Source organism: Uloborus diversus, chromosome 8 (genome assembly GCF_026930045.1).
Source record: "Uloborus diversus isolate 005 chromosome 8, Udiv.v.3.1, whole genome shotgun sequence".
In the NCBI taxonomy this organism is placed as follows: Eukaryota; Metazoa; Arthropoda; class Arachnida; order Araneae; family Uloboridae; genus Uloborus; species Uloborus diversus.
The window spans coordinates 43,482,528-43,503,461 of NC_072738.1; the positions used below are offsets into that span (position 1 = coordinate 43,482,528).

General features: G+C 34.2%; 1 protein-coding gene across 3 annotated transcripts in view; it reads left to right on the forward strand.

The window, feature by feature from the left end:
- The first annotated feature begins 18,068 nt into the window (after window positions 1–18,068).
- Window positions 18,069–20,934, forward strand: part of LOC129228293 (AP-4 complex accessory subunit tepsin-like) — a 53,349-nt gene continuing 50,483 nt past the window's right edge. For all 3 annotated transcript variants that reach the window (XR_008580913.1, XM_054862970.1, XM_054862971.1), the window contains exons 1-2: window positions 18,069–18,262; window positions 18,671–18,743. Coding sequence is in view for 2 of the 3 variants with exons in the window: in XM_054862970.1 (XP_054718945.1) it covers window positions 18,218–18,262; window positions 18,671–18,743 (118 nt within the window). In the remaining variant the exon portion in view is untranslated. The remainder of the gene's footprint in view (window positions 18,263–18,670; window positions 18,744–20,934) is intronic.

Here is a 20,934-nt window from a genome sequence, read left to right on the forward strand (position 1 = left end):
CCATATATTTCCGATTCGCGGCATACTTTGAAGAATTAGAATTTTCTCGAGACATCCTAGCCTATCTCTGTTATATATAAATACTAGTGGTACCCGCACGGCTTTACCCGTAGTAGAAAAATTAAAAGGTCATTTGGTTCGCCTGTATATTTTCAAATAATGGATGATGAATTTCTCGCAAATTTACTATGTTTATTTGCTCGGCCATGTTACGGTTTCACGTTATGACAATTTAGTAATTTCCTCTCCCGTGACATGATAATTTGCTAGGTAAAATGTTTTTAAATTTGGAATAGAAAAAGAACAAAATCGAATTTTCGAAAATCTCTTAGAGGTGCACACCCTCATGCTACAAACTGATTTGGTACCAAATTTCATGATAATCGGCAGAACGGTTTAGGCGGTGTGCGCGTCACAGAGAGATATCCCGACAGAGGTCCGGACAGAGATCCCGACAGAGATCCAGATATCCAGACAAAGTTTGAGCTTTATTAGTAGTAAAGAAAATATATTGAACCATGGGTACTTCGCGGCACCCCTCATCTCTCCCTCTGGCACCCCAGGGTGCCACGGAACCCACTTCAGAACGCCTGCTATAGATGATTGTTTCCCCTATACCCTGGAACTGGTTTACAAATGACAGAGCTCCAAATCTGGTAAAATTTTGGGGGTTCCCAGTGAATCTTCCCACCATCAATTACTTCACAATTGAAAGGGAAAGCAAAAAAAAGAGACATCTTAAATTGTTGTAACAAATGATTCATGATTAAGACAACCAATATTTTCAAAAGTTAAACTAAAGGCCCTTAAAAGCAGAATTTTGTATAGTAAATAGGTTTGGTAAGAGGCAACTTTTCCGCATTAGGCTTTATATATTTCTCAATTTCATTTTTTTCACTCCGCCCTACTAGTTATGTTTCTGGAATAACTTAGGATTTTCCAGTGAAAACTTATTTATGTATATCGTAATAGCTTGGCACCTTTTTGATATACCAGAAAAGCTCTTAAAGCAAATGAATCGATTATTTCAGAAAGGACATAAGTCCAACCAATGCAACTTTTCAGGAATCAATAAAAGGTGATTATTTCATTCAGAAATGAACTAAATTCTACAAAACATTTTGTGACTAATCTAGTCACAAGTAGGATCATTGCCTCACGCCAAATTACGCTTCATTTTGTCACTGAAATTAATTAATTTTTTTTTTTAATTTGAACTTATGCCCTTTCTGCAATAAATTTCCTGAAAGACTAGTTTACAGTGATGAAAATGTTAATTAAGTGAAACAGATTTGTTTCAAACTGATTTGTGACACTAAAAAATAATATTACAAAGTGACAAAAATAATTAGTGAAGTCCGTATTCATAAATTCATTATCTAAAGAAAATACATCGTGTATTTTCCTCTTTCTCTCGTCTTGCTTTGGTGAAATAATAAAGTCTTGTGTAAAAAAAATACAAAAACTAACAAACTGAGATAAAAAGCAAAAGTTTTACAATGTGTATAAAACTATATTCATATTCATATTCATCAAAGACATCCTCCAAGGAAATCTTTTTATTTCTATCCTTCTATTGTCTAGTTTTGTGTACCAAGTTCGATGTACATATTAGTATGACTGTGTTCAAAATTGCACTGAATAATCATCTTGATATTTATTATTTTTTTCAACCAATATGAAAATTTTCCTTCATGTATATATACTAATATTATAAAGAGAGACGGAGTATTTTTGTGTGTTTATATGTTCGAGGTAATCTCTAGAACCATTGCAGCTATTTAAAAAATTATTTCACTCTATGAAAGGTGCATTCTTACTGAGTGACATAGGCTATAAGTTATGCGCATATGTACTTATACTAATTTTTAAATCAATAGTTTGTCTTCGCTACCAGTTTATGTTTCGTACTGATCTATTGTTATATGTCGTAAACTAGGGCTACTTGATCATCCAGAGGCTACTTGAACCAATAAAAAAAAATAAAGTGTTTAAAATCCATCGTGGTCCTATAAAACTCAATGTATAGTAGTGCTGCGACATCGATGTTTCAGAACATCGATGGTATTGATACATCGACTAAAAAACATCGATGTTTTTGAACATCGATGTTTTAAAACATCGATCGTTTTGTCAATATTTAACATACATTTTTTAGTATACTACACTACAAACTTACATAGATGATAATCTCTAACAAATGTTTCTTAATGGATCAGGGCATTGCGTCTAATTTAAGCAATACAAAAGAATACGAACCCCACGAATATATTGAAACTACTGAACTGCAAATCATAAATACAATTTAATAGGAATAATTTCGCAACATCTTGGTACTATAATAAGACAAAAAAAAATGATAAGACATACAACAATTAATACAAGCTAGTTAAATCTGCGAAAAAATATATCATAGCACTTACAGTCAGTTGCATGATGAGAAAGAGTTGTGCAAATTATATTAAAAGTACAAAATTAATTCTGACAATTATTATTAAGAGCAAGAAATATGTTTTGAACTGTTAGTGCAAAAAAGTTAAACACAAATTGTGAGTAATTGGTGGACAACTTATTGAGGGTAGACGCAGTGGCGGATACGAGTGAGGGGTTCATAACAACCCCCCCCCCCCAACCCGCAACAGTATTTGAATGTTTGCTCGAAAAAATAAAAAACTTGATCGAAACCGTAAGAACTGTATACAAGGAGGAGGAGGGGGATCATGACCCCCTCATCCCATCACAATCTGCGACAATACTTTGTAATCTGTTTCAAGGTTCATTGTATTTGAGTAGTGAAAATGACTGCTTGAAAAAAAAAAAAAAAGCCGGACCGAAACCATAATAAGAAACAGTAAATTGTTCTCAATTTTTTTCGGGGGGGGGGGTTATTAACTGTCACTTTTCTATTTATAGCATATGTATTTAAAATATGTAGACAGTAAAAATAGCTTTTCTCGAGACAGTTAGTCTGCGGCGCCAGTGTTGCCAGATGGTCAAATCCAGATTTCACCAATTCCCTTCCAACTTTTCCCCAAAAAGCGATGTTTTCTACCAAAATTCCCCAAATGCAAAAATTATTTTTCCACTAATATTTTCATAAAATGAATCGACTTCCTCTAATATTTTTGTCTCTTGAAAATTTTTTTTTTCCCCAAATAGCCAAATTTTCTTATAAAATTCCCCAACTTTTTTTTCTTCACATTTTCGCTTTTTTTTTTTTTTTTTGTCTTCGTTATCTTCTTTATCTTTCTTTATCTTTACTATTTGTTTATTTTTTTAAACCCCACCAATCACCACCGTACCAACCCCGGTGAGGGTTTAACCAGATGTAGTGACTGGGGAGAACATAACAGATCACGAGCGACACTCGCTGGAACAATTTTGATAATTACAAAAACCAATAACAATAATAAGATAACAAACAATAAACTAAATAAAAAGAACTAATATACAAGTGAAGAAGCTAAATAAGACTGGGATGGCTGGTAAATACAACGTAAACACGCAGTTTTGAAAGTTTTTAGGCTGGATATTTAAAGTCATCTGCTTGAGAAATGAGAAGCGACATTATTTTATGGATATTCTTGCGTGTAACTGGATGAGATAGAATGTGTGAAATATTTTTGGAGAAAGAAAAGTTGGAATTATAAGTGCAATGGAAAGAGCTGGTTAGAGGACAGTTGAACATGTAATGTTCAGGAGTTCCAGGTTGTCTGCATACACATAATAGTGAGCTAATTAACTTAAATCTATGTTGATACGATGGAAATGGTCCTTGTGCACTTAGAAATTGTACTTCTACTGGATGTTTGCAGCGTTGTTTTAGTTTTACTTTTGGCAGGAAATCATAAACTCTCCGACCAGTTTCTGCAGTGTCCCAGATTTCCTGCCAATTTTGAAGAAGTTCAGACCAGAGGAGATATTTGAGGAAAGATTTTAGCAACGGAATTTTATAGATGAATGGATGTGTAAGACTCATTGCTGTGGTTTTAGCTAAAAAGTCGGCTCGTTCATTGCCGAAGTGTCCCATATGAACTCTAATCCAGTTTAGTTTTATATTTGGGTTTTCTCTATAGAGAGTTTGAATGTCTCTGACCAAATTTGAGGTATGCATCGGGTCCATTATCGCTTTGAGAGAAGACATACTATCTGAGAATATTGTAGTGCTCGAGATAATTTATCTTTACTAATAATAAAGCTGAAAGTCTCTCTGTCTGGATATCTCTCTGTCCGGATCTTTTTCTGTATGTCAGGATCTCTAACGCACATATAGCGCCAAGACCGTTCGGCTGATTTTCATGAAATTTGGCAAAGAATTAGTTTGTAGCATGGATGTGTGCACCTTTAAGCGATTTTTTGAAAATTTGATTTTGTTCTTTTTCTATTCCAATTTTAAGAACATTTTTCGAGCAAAATTATCATGAGATGGACGAGTAAATTACCAAGTTATCATAACGTGGAACCGTAATGTGGGCAAGCCAATTGGCGAAAAATTCATCATGCATTATTTGTAAATATACAGGGGGCCCAAAAGACCTTTTAATTTTCTACTACGAGCAAAGCCATGCGAGTGCCACTAGTCATAAATACAAGCGCCTGACCGAGAGATAAGAAATAACCAAATATTTTTTTTCTATTCGCATTTACTACTCTGCTTTTGTATGTACATTTAAACTATGATTTTTGTATATATTTATCCAAGAACACTCTTCATCACACTTTTTTTTACCTGTTTCACGTATCAGCTAGTTACTCATGCAGAACATTAATGCGAATTCCATAGCATAATATTCCACATTATGCAAATTCCATAAAGTTGAGCAAAGCTAACCCAACGCTGTTTTTGATACAAACAATGTTCCCACTACTTCTTGACGCGAATTTAAATTCGAAAAAAAATCTTTTTTCCCCGAGGTTTTTTTTCCCCAGATTTTCCCCAAGGAAAAAAATTTTCCCCAAAGAATTCCCCTCAAAACCCATTTCCCCAAAATTTCCCCAGATAGCGCCAGATTTCCCCAAAATGGGGAAATTTCCCCCAATCTGGCAACACTGTGCGGCGCTGAGTTCAGGAGCCAGTGTAATGAAAAGTAATAAAGAAGTGTATGACGCCCGTTTGCTTTTATAAGCAACAAAATTTAATCGAGGATAGTTTTTGTAAAACCATATCCAAAGCTTCAGGCAACACTTCAATCGATAAAACATTTGAGTCCATAAATGTTTTTTTTTTCTGTAAAGTCTCTATAGATTAGAATTTCTTTCTGTTGTAATTTTTAGATAGTTCAGTTTTTAGTCGTGCTGAGTTTATTTTTAAATGTGCTGTAAATAGTTTATCAGTTTAAATCAGTGTTTAGGATTTATTATCGTGCAAGAAATGTAAACTTTGAGTGTCATGTTAGCGCAAAACCTCTTTGTACATAGGTTCTCGCAGTGGTGCCCACCTAGGCAGTGGCGGATACAAGGAGAGGGTCATAGGGGTCATGACCCCCCCTAAAACGTCGACAATATTATCCGTTCGCATTGTATTCAAACACTTTATGGATAAAATGTAAATAATTTCAGTTTTTGTTTCAGTTTTTGAATTATTTTTACAAGTAAATTAAATACTTGAAATACTTCTTCTTTTAATTGTTTATAAAAATTTATTTGTGAGGTTTTTGTCCTATTAGGTGCCATATCCCTGACCGATGTGGTATTTTTTAAACACCTAAGCAGTTTCAGAAATTTTTCTTACCCAAAACCATAAGTTTATTCATGGAGGAGGAGGTGACGGTCACTCTTTAGCATGAGCCCCCTAAAATGTTAGTCTGTATCCGCCCCTGGGTAGACGATAAGTAGCCCCCAATATTTGGTGTTTGAGCGCATTTCTCTTTTCGCTGACTATTCCACCAGGCAGAGAAAAAACTCTTTCCGATGAAACAAAAGTCGCCATCACTATCAAATACTTCGACACAACTTTTAACAGTTCTGAATTTGTACAGTTATAATATTCACCGTAGTAATATATAGGATTCTCCTTTAGTTTAAGAATTGGAGTCTTAGAATCGACTGCAAGAACTGGCAGCAGACTACCATTGTCCAGTTCTTCCAATAGCTTTGACCTCTTCCTCACCCTCCAGTTATCTTTTACCATCTTGTAGTGATCTTTCAAAAAATCATCCTTTACACAGAAAAATCTATATTTTTAAATGTGCGCATATAAATAAAATTTTTTGGAGCAATTCCATACGTAAATTTAATTACCTAGCGAGAAAATTGGAGCAAATTTTACTATAATTTTTAATTATAATACAAAAACATCAACATCGAAAAAACATCGAAACCAAAACATCGATGTTCCGAAAACATCGAAAGTAAAACATCGACATCGATGTCGCACCCCTAATGTATAGACTTAAAAAAACCTTCTTCATTACAGGTAGTAAGTAGTACTAGGCTGATGCTAGAGCATGAAACAAAGTTTCTGCTATTCATGCCTTTTGCCGATTGAGGTTATGATTGCAAGTTGTATAAACAGTTGTTTTTAGTGCCTGCAAACTTTCACATGTGAGTTCGTGGAAACATCTGATATCATCAAGGTTAAGATATGGTTTTATGTTTGCATTCTACTATTTCTTAATAAAATTTCAGTGTTTTAAGGTTATAGCCATATAATTAACACAGTAACTAATACGAGTTAGTAAAAGTGCACTAGTTGCCTTAAAACGGGGCTACTTGAACCCAGCGTTCAATCAGCTTCAGACCACATTTCATCACTAAATTATGTTAAGTAAATTTTGTAATCTTCTCTACTAATAATAAAGTTGAAAGCCTCTCTGTCTGGATCTCTGTCGGGATCTCTGTGACGCGCATAGCACCTAGACCGTTCGGCCGATTTTCTTGAAATTTGGCAAACTTAGTTTGTAGCATGGAGGTGTGCACTTCGAAGCGATTTTTCGAATATTCGATTTTGTTCTTTTTCTATTCCAATTTTAAGAACATTTTACCGAGCAATATCACAACGTGGACGATTAAATTACCAAATAGTCATAACGTGGAACCGTAACATGGACGAGCAAATGAACATAGCAAATTGGCGAGAAATTCATCATCCATATTTGGAAATATACAGGCGAACCAAATGACCTTTTAATTTTCTACTACGAGCAAAGCCGTGTGGGTACCGCTAGTACTCAATATTGGCAAAGGTAGTTCAACCGACAAGCATTTCTTTGCAATATTCTCTTGAAAACCGTTTGTAAAATAGCTAGCCTGAAGCTGTTCCTTTGATGTTCTATCGAATTTTAAGTTTAAGCATCATGAATGTTGATAATTGAAAACATTTGTCGCCAGTAGAATCTTTTTCCAAAGTATCAATTTGGGAGATAAGTCCTCTTACAAAATGAAGGGCACCTATTTAAGCAGTTACAGTTTTCATTGTTTTCAACAGGTTTGATGGTGAATCTTGTTGATGTAATTTCAGGATTTCACTTACAAGAGATTAGATTTCACATGGTAATAATCTGTCACATTTGTTTAACATTCGTTTTACTATCCTAAAATCCCGGTCGCAAAGGACAAATGAATGTCCTCTCAGAGGACATCAGCAATCTTGTTAAATTTCTTCAGTGTTATTTGTAAAAAAAGTCTCCTGCAGTGTTGTTCTTATTTTGATCAGTGTATATCTCACTGAAAGCTTACAGTTTTTTCGCAGTTCCTAGAGTGATGTTAATGAAACACCTGAGAAATTAGCGAATTTCATTCCGATTCCGAGATTCCGAATCCCCCCCTAACCCTCCGAACTAATGAACCTACCATTACAGAAATTATACTAGATAAAAATATTTATTTGTTTTTACTTTATTACGCCAAAAAATCTAGTTCTTCTATGATCTTGCCATTGCGTCTTACTATTTCTTCTTTCGCGTTTAGTGCAGAAAGGGCATAAGTTCAGGACTTACGCCTTTCTGCACTAAACGAAAAATGTGACCCCTAAATAAAGTGCTTTGTTGTACAAGAATTGACTTCAGTGGCGGCGCTAGGCGTCGGCGACGTCGGCAACTGCCGACGGCCTCGCGCAGATAGGGCCTCGCAAAATTCTCAGAAGTTTTAAGATATTTCCATGTTTTCGATTGAAGCTTTCATTAAATATAACAGACGCAAAAGTAATCAAAATAGTGCGTGCAGGAGAGACTGCACAGAGTCAGCCTTAGCAAATGTTGGACCCAATTCTGTCGGGGCCTGAATTAAAAATATTCATTGGCAACAGCTAATTGATCAGCTAACTCTATCCCCCCCCCCCTTCTTTTTTCTCTTCGTTTCAGTTCTTTTCTTTTTTCTTTTGTTTCCTAAGTTTATCTAAAGGTAAAGAAAATATCCAAAATGCTGCTCCTCCGAACTCTTCCCCCTCCACACACACACACACACACACACCGAAAGCATTATGGAGCAACTGAAATTTTGTTTCCAGATCTTAAACTTCGCGATATTTCCAGCTTAAAGCTCCCAAATGCTCAACAACGTCGAAAATCGCTTAAAATTGCGCTTTTTTAGCTTGAATTTCAAAAATTACCGAGCGTAATATTACACTGTAACAAATTTCGGAAACGTTTCTAGATATATCGGAAACGTTTCCGAAATAGTAGGAATCCTTCATCCAATAGCGAACTCCTCAATATTCAGAAAGCTTTTTGTTATTTCAAGATATCTAGAAGCGGAAGTGATGACGCAACGCTTCGAAACCTATTTCATCCTTCCAACACAGGCGCCAATGAGTCGGAAATAACGAGAACTTCTTTTTTTCTTATCTATGGTTGCTGCAGTCAGCAACTGTTTAGCATTGGATTGCTTGTTATTTCATGTCTAGAGAGTAGTAAAATGTGTCGAAACTAATTTTACGCCTTTGCATTTTGGACTGCCCTTGATTTTTGAGACGATGTACGCAGCTATTAAGTTAGTTAATAACCATTTGCTTCTTTACAATTTCCAATGCGACCATAATTAGATATATATTGTGTTTTCAAGCGTGAATAGTTTCAACACCCGTGTTTATACTTAATGAAACGAAACCCTTTGGATTACTTATTCAGTTGTAATGGAGGTACTTAGATTTTCTTCCGCTCATGTTCACTTGTAAGTATTAATGAATATTTTAAAACATGTTGTTATATACATTTATATTTTTGTTGATTTGCATTTGATGAGGCTCCAATTGTAACTGTTTTTGGGTTTATCGAATTAATTTAAAGTTATCCTACGTACCTATGTGCGCGGTGTACTATTTGTTGTAACTAACTGAAACTGATTAATTACGCAAAAGAAGTAAGATTTATATTTGGGAAGCAATCACAGAAAAGTTATTTCGAAATACTTGGATGTACATACATTTTGGTTCAAAAAGAAAAAAAAATCAATCGTTTAATTCATTAGAAATATGGTAATGCAAATATTTTCTAGTATTGTAATATGCTTCACAAAAAATGTGCCGGTATAATTTATCTTTTTTTATTATAATTTATTCATTCATTTAAAAATATTTATACCATTAGAAAATGACCATGTTATCTATTAGTAAGAAGATAGTTATGAAATTAATTCATCTGCTTATTCATTTTGTTAAATGTGGTTAACAATAAAAAAATTCCTTGACATTAGTTCCGAAAATAACATTTCCTTCGTGGATATACTAGTTTAATGTAGGACACTCAGGAGGAATGAGTCAGTGGCAAAAATGGAACAGCTGCATTTACATGCCAAAATAAAAAGTAATATTATTTCATGTCATTGTTTTAAAAGTGATCATTTTTAAAAAAAACTATGTTATTAATATACAATGTACATAAGGGGAGAAGGAGAAGACGAGGGGCGTTCACCTCGCAGACTGTGCCATTGACATTTTCAAGGGGTTGCTTTTTTTAAGGTGGGGGGCGCTTTATATCATTTTATGGGTGCACCATCACTCTTATGGTGTGGGAAGGGGGACTCTCGTATATATGAAATGGAATAATCATGTAATAGAGTTCAATGTTTTAATAAAAATATATAATGCATTTTGCGCACACTCTAAATCAGTAACCTATTTTGATTAAGTATCTATATTTGTGATAAACTGGAAAAGGGCAAGAACAGAAGAATAAACCCGAATGGTTCCAGCAGGGGGACTTTGGTGTCATATTTAAATTCATCAATTTCTCTGTTGGTACTTTTCGGTACACTTTGTTCGTCAAAGAAATTGACTTGACGTGAACGAATTTAGGAACGCAAAGTGTATTACCTACACTTTGCGTTCCTAAATTAAATAAAGTTCTGTCAAATTTTATCCGAAAATAAAAGCTATCAAGTTTGATACAAGATATGTTTTTAAGTTCTGCATTAAAAATACAATATGTTGATAATTTTGTCTTGAAAATATTGAGAGAAAAACTGAAGTTTAATATTGTTTAACAAACAATCCCACTTTTGAGAAAGTACTCCCCTTAACTCCCCCGACGATTTTGTGATTATAAATGAAACTACTATATTATTTCATAAATTTTCAAAAATTTATAACTGTGCATATGTTATGCTGTTAACCATGCTATTTGTCATTAGAAATTCAGAAAAAAAAAAAATCCACGAATGATTCTAAAATTGCTTGTTTCATTGCTCTTAGATATGAAAGAATTGAAACTGATATGGCATGCAATACTATAGTAAAGAATTATTTTTTAGAAAAAATCACGGAAAAAGGATTCCGAAATTCTCAGAAACGTTTTTGAAAATTGTTTGGAGAATTCCGAAATACTCGGAAACGTTTTCGAAACTTTCATGAACCACAGCTGCACAGAATACTCAGAAACATTTCTGGAAATTACGGAAAGAGGATTCCGAAATACTCAGAAACGTTTCTGAAAATTACAGAAAGAGGATTCCAAAATACTCAGAAACATTTCTGGAAATTATAGAAAGAGGATTCCGAAATACTCAGACACGTTTCTGGACATTACAGAAAGAGGATTCCGAAATACTCAGACACGTTTCCGGACATTATAGAAAGAGAATTCCGAAATACTCAGAAACGTTTTTGAAAATTTCATGAACCGCAGCTGCACGATATACTCAGAAACGTTTCCGAATTTTTTTTTACAGTGTACAAAATATGGATATACAATCGCATTTTTAAGGATTGAATTTCAGAAAATATTCGGGCAAGGGTCCCCATATCGCCTTTCTTTTATATCATAAGCAATTAGGCTTTTTAAACTTCATTAACAGAAAGTTCAAGTGGAATGGCTCCTGAATATAAAATATTCCTAAGTTTTTAGGACCATAATTTTCAAAAATTTTCGAGGGATCTCCCTTCCTTCCGGTAAAATCTTCAAAGTTTGTCTAAAATTCCGTTTTTGAAACTTCAATTTCGAGAATTTGCAGGAAATTGATTTTGACTTTTTTTTTTTTAAAAAGAATCGATCTGGGACAGTCTCTGACCCTAAAGTCAATAAATATGGCCTATAATTGCATTTTTAAGGCTTCAATTTCTAGAAATTTCCACCGAGACCCCCTGTACCTTTTTTACCTTAACATCAGCAAAGAAAGCCCAAAATGGCGTTTTTAAACTACAAATTTCGAAATCTTTCCGGGGGAGAACCCCCAGACCCCCCTTTCTATCAGGTAATTTTTTCCACAGTCAAAGTACCGGCTTCTCCCCCCACCACGAAAAAAACTTCTTTTTGACTGTGCTACTAATCACGAAATGTTTTTGTCCCAGCAATTAAGTGAATTGGGAATCCTAAATGCCAATAGTTAGTACAAAAACTAATTCTATGAATTCAATTATTTGTCTCACAATATTTTATGATTAAAAGGGCCTCGCAAAACTGCATCGCCGACGTTTACTTTTGCTCTCGCGCCGCCACTGATTGACTTCCCTGCTACACTAGTGGATGTCTCTACATACAAGCATGGAAAAACCACAGCTAACTCAATTTTGAAAAAAAAAAAAATGACTTATGTCCTTTCTGCAATAGTCGATTCAAATCTAGACGTTGGAGCGCGCCCATCACAATTTGCCATCGAGCTAATGCGCATGCGCGAGTAGTTCATTTTTCAAACGTACTTTGGTAGCGAGAGTATTTGAGATTTTATTTCTATAATGCATTACAGAAATAGTACGGTTATTTTGTTCTAAAAGTTAATTCTTATCGATGCCACGAATTATTTAGACATTAACGTGCCAACTTAAGGTACTGAATTTTATGTTAACAATTGAAAGTTCTTTCGGTTGTACTCTTAAAAATGCTGAATTTTATTAATAAATCTGCACAATAATGGTGCATATTTCACACTTAAAACTGTGTCATTATTGTACACTGAACGGAAGGAGCCACCCTTGGGTGTACATACACATGAATATGCATAATATACATAAATATACATAATTGTGACCATACTCCGACTGTAATGTATATTAACCCATTCAATGACCAGCCCGAAAACCCTTAACGCGCATGCCGCAGATAACGAAACGGAGTTTGCTTTTTGCTATGTTGTAATAACACTTTTCTCCCCATTTTGCTATCGGTATTTTAATGTTGTTTTTGCTGTTCAGCTTGCATTCGAAAATCGCTTCGCTTTATTTGTTTTTAAGCACTGAATTAAATAGTGCAATAAAATACAAGGTTACTAATATGTGCTGAAATATTCATACATTTACGCAGTACATAACAGGAGAAAATAGGAAACAATAGAGGATTCGACGAAAAAGCAATTATTTTTCATAACACTAATTATTTTATTGATTTATTTTTCCTTTTTTGCTTTTAATCTCAGTATATCTTTTTTTTTTTCTTTTACTGTTAAATGTAAGATGATCTATCTTTCAAAAGGCCTCAACAAAACATTCTTCAAACAATTGACTGATCGATCCAACGTGTGTGAGCAAGCGAATTGCATGGACAAAAACGCTTTTAAAGTGTGGGAATGATATTCTAAGAGGATATAAAAAGTATTCTTCGGTGCCTTTTGATATATTGTGGACACTTCAAAACGACCAATAAACACAGAGACATCCCTTTGATGGGCAGGACTATGGTCGACTTTTTATCGTAATTCAGGTGACTTTTTAAATCCCTTCTGAATGCCTAGATATCAGTAACTCAAGCGTGGGAAGTATTTTAAAAGATAAAATGATTACAAAAGATCAAAACTTGCGGCTAATCCCCTATTTCCCTAAAGGATACTTTTGTGCATGCAACTAAAAGCCCCCAGCTGAGAGAGGAATAACTAGACCGACTGGGAGGTCTTTATTCTCCAAGGACCCTCTTTGCAAACATCCGAGCAAGTTAGTTCCATTCAAAGAATGGTCAGAAGGTTTTAGTGTTTTGTGGTCAAACCCTTCCACATTATTTTCTTACAACAAAACAGTTTAGCTCAGAAAGGAAATTTCAAAGCAAGCTTTTATGCTTATATGACGAAACATGTCTTCAGAAGGAAAAAAAAAGGAGATCTTGCATGAAATCGAGTCGGATTTTAAATCTTTTTTTAAACATACTTGGATAAATTTTAGTTAGTTTCATATGATTATTTACTAATTATGGCAATTTGATTATTGAAAAGAAACCAAATATTTAATTTATATTTTTAAAATCTCATAAAAGAAGGTACAATTAAAACATTGGAGCTATTTTAAGACAATAAATAAAATCTGAAAAAGAATGGGAGATAAGGAATGTTTCGTTTCTTATGAGTAAAGCGTATAACAAAAGAACTCAAGATATTATCATTTTATTCGTACTGTCGTATCTATTTTATGTTTTACATAGACAACTTTTACGTATAGTCAATGCGGTCGTCATTTCTTTTTTCGTAAAATAATATTCAAAACCGTATCACTAAAAATCCATCAAATGGTGCCGCGTATATAAAAAGATATAATTTGCGTTTCAAAATATCATGGTTTAAAAATAAATAAGTAATAAATAATAATAATAGTATACAAAAAAATAAAACGCGTAGTAAACACATTATAATAAAAAAAAACATACTCGTACAAAATTAAGATATATAAGATAATTTAAAAAAATAATATTGCGAAAAATAAGTTATAAAATTTGAGGATTATGAACAATTTAGTGAAGGATACTTGCGTAAGAAGGTGGATTTTTGATAACAAGAAAAACATATTTTTGTTTATTTGCTTTATTCAGGCATAGAAATATTGATAAATATGTAAGGAAATATTTTCACACTTGTTCATCAGGAGTTCAAATGCCAGAATGCTAAGAAACAAAGCTTCCACGAAAAGATAAAAATAAAGTGCCTGATTATTTGAAGTATTATACGTGTCCCATCCAAGAGTACTTGAAAAGTTAATATCTTAGTAAAATAAAATAAATTACAACAAGTTCCGTGAAATACTATAAGTTACATCCCTTTTGTCTCAGAAAAGAGCTTGATTACCGCTCCCCTAAAAGCTCCAGAACCCAACAGAGAAGCGCAATAACAGGGTTCTGCCCCTGGAAGGATCGCCGACACATATTCGGCCGAAGCAAAAACTGCTAGAATCGCCGTGACGACACAGGATCGTCGAGGGCAGTTAGGAACCATTTTCTTGCGACGAGCCTGAATCGGCCGGGGCAGTATTAACACAAACTGCGCGGCCGATCCTGTATCGGCCGGGGCAAGGAATGGGTTAACAGTCGGAGGGATAACGGACCGAGCGGAGCGAGGTCCTGGCGAGCCAGAAGTCTCATAGTACTTTCGTAATGAGACCGAGGCAGGGCCGGCGAGCCGAGGTCTCATTACGAAAGTACTATGAGACCGAGGGCTCGTATCCCGGAGAAATGATGAAAAAAAAATTAATGCATTAATTTCGACTTGTAATTAATACAATAATTTATTTCATTGTATTTTAATATGTTTACAAAAAACCCCGGCCCTGTACATTTTTGAAGCATATATTCGTGATGTTTTTTGTTGTGCTTTTATGTTGTTTTTATATATATTGTGTTCTGAAGTGCTTTGAGCATGTTTTTTATCTGATTTTTTCCTGTTGGTGCTAAAAAAGCATCGCTAAGAACGATGTATGACATATGTCGTCATACTCTAAAAACATGAATCAAATAAGAAACTTCTCAACATATGGCACAACAAAAACAAATAATTTCTTTTCGAAAAATAAATATGATGCAAAGAGTAGATACAAAAATAAGCGTATTGCCCTAAATACGTCAAGCGAGAGTTCTATTCCGCTAGCAGACGATAACTATCTCAAATGCTCTCGCTACCAAAGTACATTTGCAAAAAGAACTACTCGCGCATGCGCATTAGCTCGATGGCAAATTGTGATGGGCGCGCTCCAAGGTCTAGTGATTCAAATAGGGTCGAAGCTAAGAAGAAATTGCAAGCAATTCCATCCAAGTAACTGTATCCAGAGACTGCATTTCGTACTTGATTGGGGCGTAGTCGATACGGGGTACCGTAATGTAATTGGAGAAAAAACACTTAATAAAGAAGCCTAATACATTTTTACACTGGTAGCTAGAAATGTTTTTCGCCGCAGTGCAAAATCTGCATTTAAGTTGCGATTCAGGAAACTTTCTCGAAAACAACCTCTGGTTTTTCACAGAAAAATGGTGTAAACTCATTAAAATCCCAGAACGTTACCCAGAAGCATATAAGCTACCTTTACTCCTGTTCGGACCGAGAGGCATTTCTAGCCTCTGATAGGTTGTTTCGAACGTCAATCAAAATTATGGCGTCATTGTGCTTTTATTCAGCCTTAAACACTATGTCTAGCTTATACCTTCGGCTAAACAAGACTTCGAATCTAAGATGTCTAACTGAGTATTCAATAAAGGTTGATAGTAGAAATATCTTTGTTATTTCAACCCTTCAAGGAACAAATTATACTGCTTAGTTTAAAAACGATTTTAAAAGTAAAATAACTTGTCGGGCTATCTATTAGAAAATACGATAAACTGCACTTTTAATGAAATCAATGGAATTTAAATTAGAATCATGTAACTCAAAGCCAGAAGGACGTAAGTCACTTTATGATAGTTTTAGGGGAAAGGAAAAACTTTTCTCTGGCCCATGCAAAATGGATGTGACAAGTGCTCTTTTAACCCTGCAAAAAATTGAAAAGGATTCTTTTTTAAGAATTACACTCACATGACTCGATGCGGAATAGGCTTCTACATACAATGCAGCAATAAACAGAAAATCGCAATTTTTGGACTTATGTCCATCTGATGGCTTTGTGGCACAGATATGCCACAATGTAAATTATTTCTTTATTTACTTAGCAAACTCTTCAATTTTTTTTTTTTTTTTTTTACATTTTTCAAATTATTCAATTTTTTTGTATTTAGAAATAAGTAATTTTAAGATATTTCTTATTTGCACTGAAATTACTAACATTTAAAACAGACCATGTTTTAGAAATGTTGTCGATAACTCTACTTGATAATTACTTAAGGTTTTTTTTTTTTTTTTTTTTTGCAATGGCAGGCAACAATTAAGACAAAATAAGGACACAAACTCAGAAATAAAAATGAAAAACAAAGAAAGTCCCAAAGTAACACGTTTAGCCCATTAGAGCAATTAACCGTGCAGAGTCGAGGGGACAAGTGCAGGACGGACAGAAAGATGGACTGAGTCCATGTCCTTCTCCAGATTGCAGAATGCGGAGCATGTATTTTGGGCTATCACGTACATTTATTCTGCAAAGTCGTTTTGCTAGACAATCATAGCCATGCTTACGTAATATAAAATAAGTAATTTAAAATGTTTTCATTTTAATTTCTACAATATTATAATTATACAAATTAGTCTCAAATTATTGCTTGTTATTTAATTGGGGGGAAAACCGTGCTAGTTAAGAAAAAATTTTAATGAAAAAAATAATCAACTGATTTCTAAATTTCTGCACTTGTTCCGTTAGCATATTTTGGGTCAATAATAAATATTTTGGTAAACTTTTTAGAAGTTTAATTTCACAGATGTTTTTTGTTGAATCCGGTTGTTTTTTAATCCAATTTACAATGAAATAATAAACTTAACCCCTTACATAATTCAAGGGGGGGGGGACACTTAACTCAAACTGCAAAAACCATGTTTTTTTTTTTTTTTTTTTTTTTTTTAACTTTATTTACATATCTATGTAAAAAATTATTCAATAATAGAACGAAAGATATTTCTCAGTACAAATTTGACAATCAAGAGTTCATTTTCGTGTTCGGTACATCACTCTTCTAATTCGAAATTCCATTTCCTAGAATCTTCGAAATTAAGATTCTCACTGTGTTATTGTTTTGGATGACTCATAACTGCATTTATAAATGAAAATGGAAGTTTTCCTTTAAAAAGACATTTCACCTCTTTTGTGAATCAGTTTTTAGTATTGATCAATGTAAAACATTTTGTAGTTTACCCAGTTAATTTTTCAACTTCCTTCCGTATTCTTCATGATTTAAATTTTTGTGATAAGAAGTAAGTAATTTAATATCTATCTTTGTAATGAAATAATTGATAGTTAAATTAAAAACTGGTTATTTCTTACTGTAAATATTTCATAACTACTGACTTTATCCTTTCTTGGTTACTGCTTACGTAGCATGAAAGCAGGAATTCAAAATGTTCTCAATATCTCATTTTAATCCTTACACAATTGCAGGGGCGGACTGGATCCCCCAAGAGTGCGTGAACCTTGATTCCCTAAGTGCGGGGGGGGGGGAGACAAAGATGCTAGGGTTTGAAGGCAAAAAAAAAAAAAAAAACGCACAGGTTTGAGGCCAAAAAAAAAAAATAATAATAAATAAATAAGGCGCACAGGTTTAATGTCAGAAAAGGACCCAAAGGCTCTCAGTCACTGGCGTAACTACGTACCGCACGACCCCACAACGTGGAGAGACCCAGAGTCGGAAGGGGCCCGAAAATTTTTACGCTTTATTTTCATTCAATTTTGTAAAAAAATTCCGTAAATCAAACTTAGTTTGATTGAAAAGGTGTTCTCATTGAAAAGATGTGAAGTAAATGAAGTTGAAGAGGAGAGACCTAGCACCTATACCTCTTGCATTTTCTTCTAGTGCGCAATTGCACCTGATATACTGTAGCTCAAAGAAACCCAAACAGCAAAAACATTTAAAGACTGCTCTGCGTTATTTCATTTCTATGTAAAATAATACACAAGAATCGACAAATAATAAGTGAACGGGAAAGCCCTGAAAATATTTCTTTTATTCATTTTATGTAAGATTCACGCATGGCTTTCAAAACATTCTTTAACGAACTTGAATTTTTGTCTCAGGTACTTTTTTTTTAATTTAAATTTTGTAACAATAATTATTGAATTTTTTAATATATTAAACAAAGTGAAGTTTCCAAACAAGTATCTTCGAAAATATGAGGGTGAGAGTTATACATATGTGCGTGCAAGAGACTACATTTGGGACAAACCTAACCTGGTAACTTCATAATGCTGTGGTTAGGATCTACGACTGCTAAGCTTTCACAATGCTACCAGATTAGATTTGCCCCAATAATTTAACCAGTATTTGTTCTTACCTCCTGATAAAGTACCAAGGACTTTATAAGTTCATGTATTTAACTTCACATTTCACTATTGTTAATACGAATTGAGTATGAGCTATTTTCAATTATGTTTATTTTTTTGTACTCTTTTGCAAATTACATGTGCATTTTTTTCTTTTTGTAGTACCCTATGGTTGGAGCTGCAATTTCAGATAATTCACCTGTTGTACCTGGATATTTATTTGGAGAAATTAATGGTTTGAATATTTATGTTATTAATGCACTCAGTAATAATAATAAAACCAGGGTTGAGTTTTGGATTGTCCAAAACTGGTTAGGACAGGGCAGGTGGTTTTTATCATCTGAAACTGTCCAAAAGTATGCTAAAGCTAATAGAGTGTAATCTAATCAATTCATACTTACTGCAATATTTGTGATGCATAAATATGAATATTGATAAGTTTTAATTACTGAGTTTTTGATAATATTTTTCTCCAAAATATTCATTTTAAACATATTTTACTTTAAAATATTGCCAATAACTCTATTACATAAAACTTTCCTTGTGTAACAGTTGGTAGAGTTATGAAAGGAAATTCACAACACTACTAAAATAACTAATTTCAGTTCCAGTTATAACTCAAAGGAGTGTTACTAAAAGTACAGTGAAACCTCCCTTAACGGACACTCCCGAATAACGGACACCTCTAATTAGCGGAAATTTTTGCAAGTCCCAGTCCCTCAATATAGGCCATTCCATGTAATTCACTCTGAATAACGGACACTCCGAATAACGGACAGTTATTTCACAAAAAATTTCCCTTGCGATCGTAGCACTTCCGGTTTTTTTTCTTTTCACAGAATATCTTAGTAACTGCTTGCCTTACAAAGCTTTTCATCCTCCACAACTGATATCCCCCCCTCCCCGTCATTTCCTTATCACTGTTTCTTGGTATTAAAAGGGTGGTAATGAGCAGAGGCAGCGATTGGGACTTAAAAGTTGTGGACAGAAAAAAAAGAACTAAAAGACATGGTACTTTTTGTGGGCAGCAAAAAATTAAAAAGAAAAAAAAAGTCATAATTTTGTTACGGCTAGTTTTGAGAGTATTGAAGCAGATAAGTGAAAACTGATATCAGTCTAACAATTAACGTACGTTTTCTTAAGATTTTAGTGAATTTTGTACACAATAGCTATTCAAAAGTTAAGATAAAAAAGAGGAAACTGGGCGCTTTTTCTAACTGGAGCTCTCGGGAGATGCTATTGAGCAGACCGACGCAGCGCCGGTAGTAGTCGGCTTTATGGCGCCTTGGTTTCGTTGGGTTGTTTAATTTTTAGACACGAGGGTTGTTTAATTTTTAGACACGAAAAAGATTTGCCCATATTCAAGGTCATATTGCCAACTATCAATCTTGCAATAGTGATACTCGAGATAAAATAAATAAATTAACCATAAAAAGTGCGTTGGGTTGGGGAGAGGGGGTTGCTCCGCCGAATCGCCGCTGTTGGTAATGGGATATTCACACCCTGAGATGAATTGGGAGGCAAGCGAACCTGCTTTTCATGCAGCAATCGTAGCTTTGCAGTTGCAAACTCTCCTAAAGTCGTGTTGATTTAGTTGATTTTTTTTGTGTGACAATATTATTTGAATTTTAAAATGGCAACTAAAAGAAAGAGACTGACATTGAAAAAAAAAATAATGTTTTGGATGTTGCCGAAAAAGAAAAAATTAAGTGTGCATTGTCTTGTTGTTTTCAAGTTGGGAAAACTCAAATCAGCGAAATTTTAAAAGATAAAGACGAAATTAGAAAATTGTGGATTGTGAGTTCGAATGAAGATTTAAAAAATGTTAAGTTTCGCAAAACGGAAACCAGTGAAATCGACGAGGTTGTCATGAAATGGTTCAGAGCTGCTCGTGCAAAGAACGTCCCAATGAGCAGGGTATTACTCCAAGAGAAAACCAGAGAAGTCGGGGAAAACGTTGGGGATTTTCCTGTGATTGAAAATGATGTTTGCACAATTAGAGACTTTTCAGAAGCACTGAAATACAGTAAAGAATTGAAAAACTTTTTCCTGATTAAAGGGGACACTAAAGGACTTGCTAAGGTAAATGATTTAAATATTTATACTGAGAAACAGGCTTGTAATGCAAAAAAGAGATGTCAAACTGTTTTAACTGATTACTTTAATTGACTAAATGCTTTTTAAGGCAAGTGTGTGCTGTCAGTATACCTTTATTAAGAAAATACAGATTAATTACACTTGACTATAAAATGTAGTAAACCTTTCGCAATTGTTTCGATTGTGTTCTACAAAGGGAACAATAGCCCATTTTGAAAAAGGTAAATTAAGTAGTTCTTCCCAATAGTGGACACCTCCTAATAACGGACAAAACTTCTGGTCCCTTGACTGTCCGCTATTCAGAGGTTTCACTGTATTTAGGTGTAAAA